Source organism: Gavialis gangeticus, unplaced genomic scaffold, assembly GCF_001723915.1.
Source record: "Gavialis gangeticus isolate Ggan-Ray unplaced genomic scaffold, GavGan_comp1, whole genome shotgun sequence".
NCBI lineage: Eukaryota > Metazoa > Chordata > Crocodylia > Gavialidae > Gavialis > Gavialis gangeticus.
In genome coordinates, this window is record NW_017729033.1 from 25,831,793 (window position 1) to 25,834,704 (window position 2,912).

At 46.5% G+C, this 2,912-nt stretch overlaps 1 protein-coding gene across 6 annotated transcripts in view; it reads right to left on the reverse strand.

Moving 5' to 3' along the window:
• SH3TC1 (SH3 domain and tetratricopeptide repeats 1) overlaps positions 1-2,912 on the reverse strand; it is a 92,072-nt gene that overhangs the window by 12,797 nt on the left and 76,363 nt on the right. For all 6 annotated transcript variants that reach the window (XM_019526379.1, XM_019526382.1, XM_019526377.1 and 3 more), the window contains one exon: positions 806-1,002. In XM_019526379.1, the coding sequence (XP_019381924.1) occupies positions 806-1,002 (197 nt within the window). The remainder of the gene's footprint in view (positions 1-805; positions 1,003-2,912) is intronic.

Genomic DNA, 2,912 nt, shown 5'->3' on the forward strand with positions numbered 1-2,912 from the left:
GCTCCCTTCCCCCCCCCCCTCGCCTTTTTAGCTGATCACCCTAACAACCAGGCTTCAGCATCAGGCTACTGCTTATACCTCCTTTTATTCTTATGAACCTTGCTTTCCTCTATGCATAGTCCACTCCAGCACCCCTTCAAGCTCTCACCAAGCTTAGCCTACAGTTAATGTTTAGAGCACTCTCACAGGAGGTAGGAGATAGGGGATGAAGGAGGACCTACAACAGGGCTGTCCAACTGATGCAGCCCCAAAGGAGTTAACGCAGTCCATGGGCTCCCACCCAGCAACTACTCATCCCATTGTTCCTGCTGTACTGGCAGCCAGAGGCTCTGGGCTCCCCCCTCTCTCCTCCAGCTTCTGCTTCTTGCCCCAACTGCTGGGAGCAAGATGGGGCAGCACAGTGGGGAGGGAGGGGGCCCAGGAAGCAGTCTGTGCTGTGGGCACTCCACATTTCTAGGAATCCTGGCCTCCAATGCAGCAGAGGAGTCAGAATACCGACATTCGGTGCACAACCAGGAAAGGAGCCGGGCTACTCTCCACGCTAGGAAAGGAGCCAGGAGAGAAACTAAGGCTGCCCGTGAAACTAGGGAAAGGACTGAGTTGTTTGCCTTGTACATGCAGCAAAAGGGGGCACAGTGTTATACCTATGCCTTTCAAAAGATTTGACCTCTAGTGTTACATAAACGATATAATCCCCACTCGTCATTATTCCTATGCATACAATTAGAAGAAAAATCCAATGAAAGGTTCTCATGGAACATTAAAGAATGCAAACTGTAGATCTCAATTCCCTCGTATGTCTTACCTTTAGGTCATAGAATATAATGTCTCCTAGGACCAAATAGACCTTCACATAATACAGTGTCTCTTCATCAAATTCCAGAGGAGACGAGCAGAGTGACAACGCTTTCAGGTAAAAGTGTTCAGCAAGTTCACACTGACCAAGGCGATGATGGATGGCAGCAAGCCGATGATATGCTATTCGTTCATTTAGCTGATCTCCTACATAATACACAAATCAGCATACAACTCTGACATGCAGTGAGAAGATGGATCCTCCCAAACTGGGTTATACAAGATATTTTTCTTTAATTCTGATTTCTGTGCTTCTTTTCACTTAATTCAAAAGTCAGTGACCAAAGCTAAATTAATAAGAGATTACTTTATCCAACTAGACATGGGGCCAAATACTGGAGTCCTTGATTTTTACAAGAGCTTAATTTTGTGAGACACTGAATCTTTCATACTAGGTACTTATACGGTAGTACTCAGTGCAGTATTTGATTGTCTTCTGAGTATTTGACAATAAAAGCAACTAGCAATTATTTCCTGTCTGAGAGATACCCTGCCCCAATTGCCATTTTGGGAGGGGAAGTCCCACTGCTAACCCCTGACCTTTGCCACTAAAAGTCCCTCCCCTTGCTCCCCAAAGTACTCTTTTTGAGACAGGGGGTTGCCATCTTGGAACCAGAAATTAAAAAAAAAAAAAAAAATCATATTCTAAAATACTATATTTTAAATTAATTTCAAAAAATATTTTTGTCCCAATTCAGTACATTTGCATAGTTTATGTAGAGGTGATTGCATAATAGCTCAATATAAAATATCTTACTCTTGTATATTGTGTGGGGGTGTGCATGTGTGTGGGATTTGTGGGGGGGGAAGTTGTGAAGGGGTGTGGGAGGTGTAAGCATGTGGATGGGTGGGTGTGTGGACATGGGACAACCCCCCCACACACACAACACACCCCCACAAACCCCATACCATCAGGCCAGGCAGGATCCCTGCCACAACATGCAGCTCCTTGCCCTGCAGACAGGAGCTCCCCTCCTCGCTCACCACCATCGCACTCAGTGCCTCCATATGGATCTCACATCTAGAGAGCCGGGAGTCCCAGAGGTAGAGGCACAGAGCCCACCCAGTTCAATGGCATGCAAGCTCTGAAAGCCTGCCTCCTGCCAACTTTCAGAGAGGCAGCCATGAGCCTGTAAAAATTGTTTTTTTGGAGGAGCCCCATGGGCCAGATAGGATGGCCTTATGGGCTGGATCCAGCCCACGGGCCATATTATGCCTGCCAAAATAAATGCCGAAATAAATGTTTCAAGCAATGGCTCTCTCAGGATCCTGGTTCCTGACCATTTCTTATTACCATCTTTTTTTACTAATTAATGAAAGTCCATGTCTTTCTTATATGGTTATACTGAAATTAGAAAATTTCAATTTTCCACCCAAAATTCAACTTTTAAACCAAAAGGCTACGGATAGACATTACACATAAACTGGTTTAAGTGACCAGAAACTAGTTTAAGCCTGTAACAGAACAGAAGTTCAGTGCGCATAAACCAGTTTCAAAATGGCTGAGAGACCTGGATGAAAGTAGTATCAAACCTGACTAATTTAGGTTACGCTAGTCTATTGAACTTCTGTTCCAGATCCCCTCCCAACTCAAGTTGACTCACAGTCCCCCAGCATCCAAGGATGGTTTGCACCTCTGCCACAAACCCTACCTTTCAGGGTGGGTGGACTAGCCTTGGCCTACACTGTCTGCTCCAGCTGAGCAGGGACAACCCTGCCCCCAGGCCCTCGCATTGCTAAGGCACCAAAACCTCCATTCTTCAGCCCTGGTCCTGCCCTCCCCCAGGGGACAACAAGGAGTCAGAGGGCATGTGCTGGGCAGTCAATCAGGGATGTGTCCTGGTCGGCTGTATTCAGGTGCCCTCAACAGTGGCAGACAGGCTGGGAGGCATGCTCTAGAGCTCCCCATTTCTTTCCCAGGCTACAGCAGGCAACTGGCTGCCTTTCCAGATTCAACGGTGAATATCAATTCAAACTACACAGCTTAGAGAAACCTGCAAAGACTGAATCAATTCAGCCTCAGACTTTTTTTTTTTTTTTTTTTGGGGGGGGGGGGG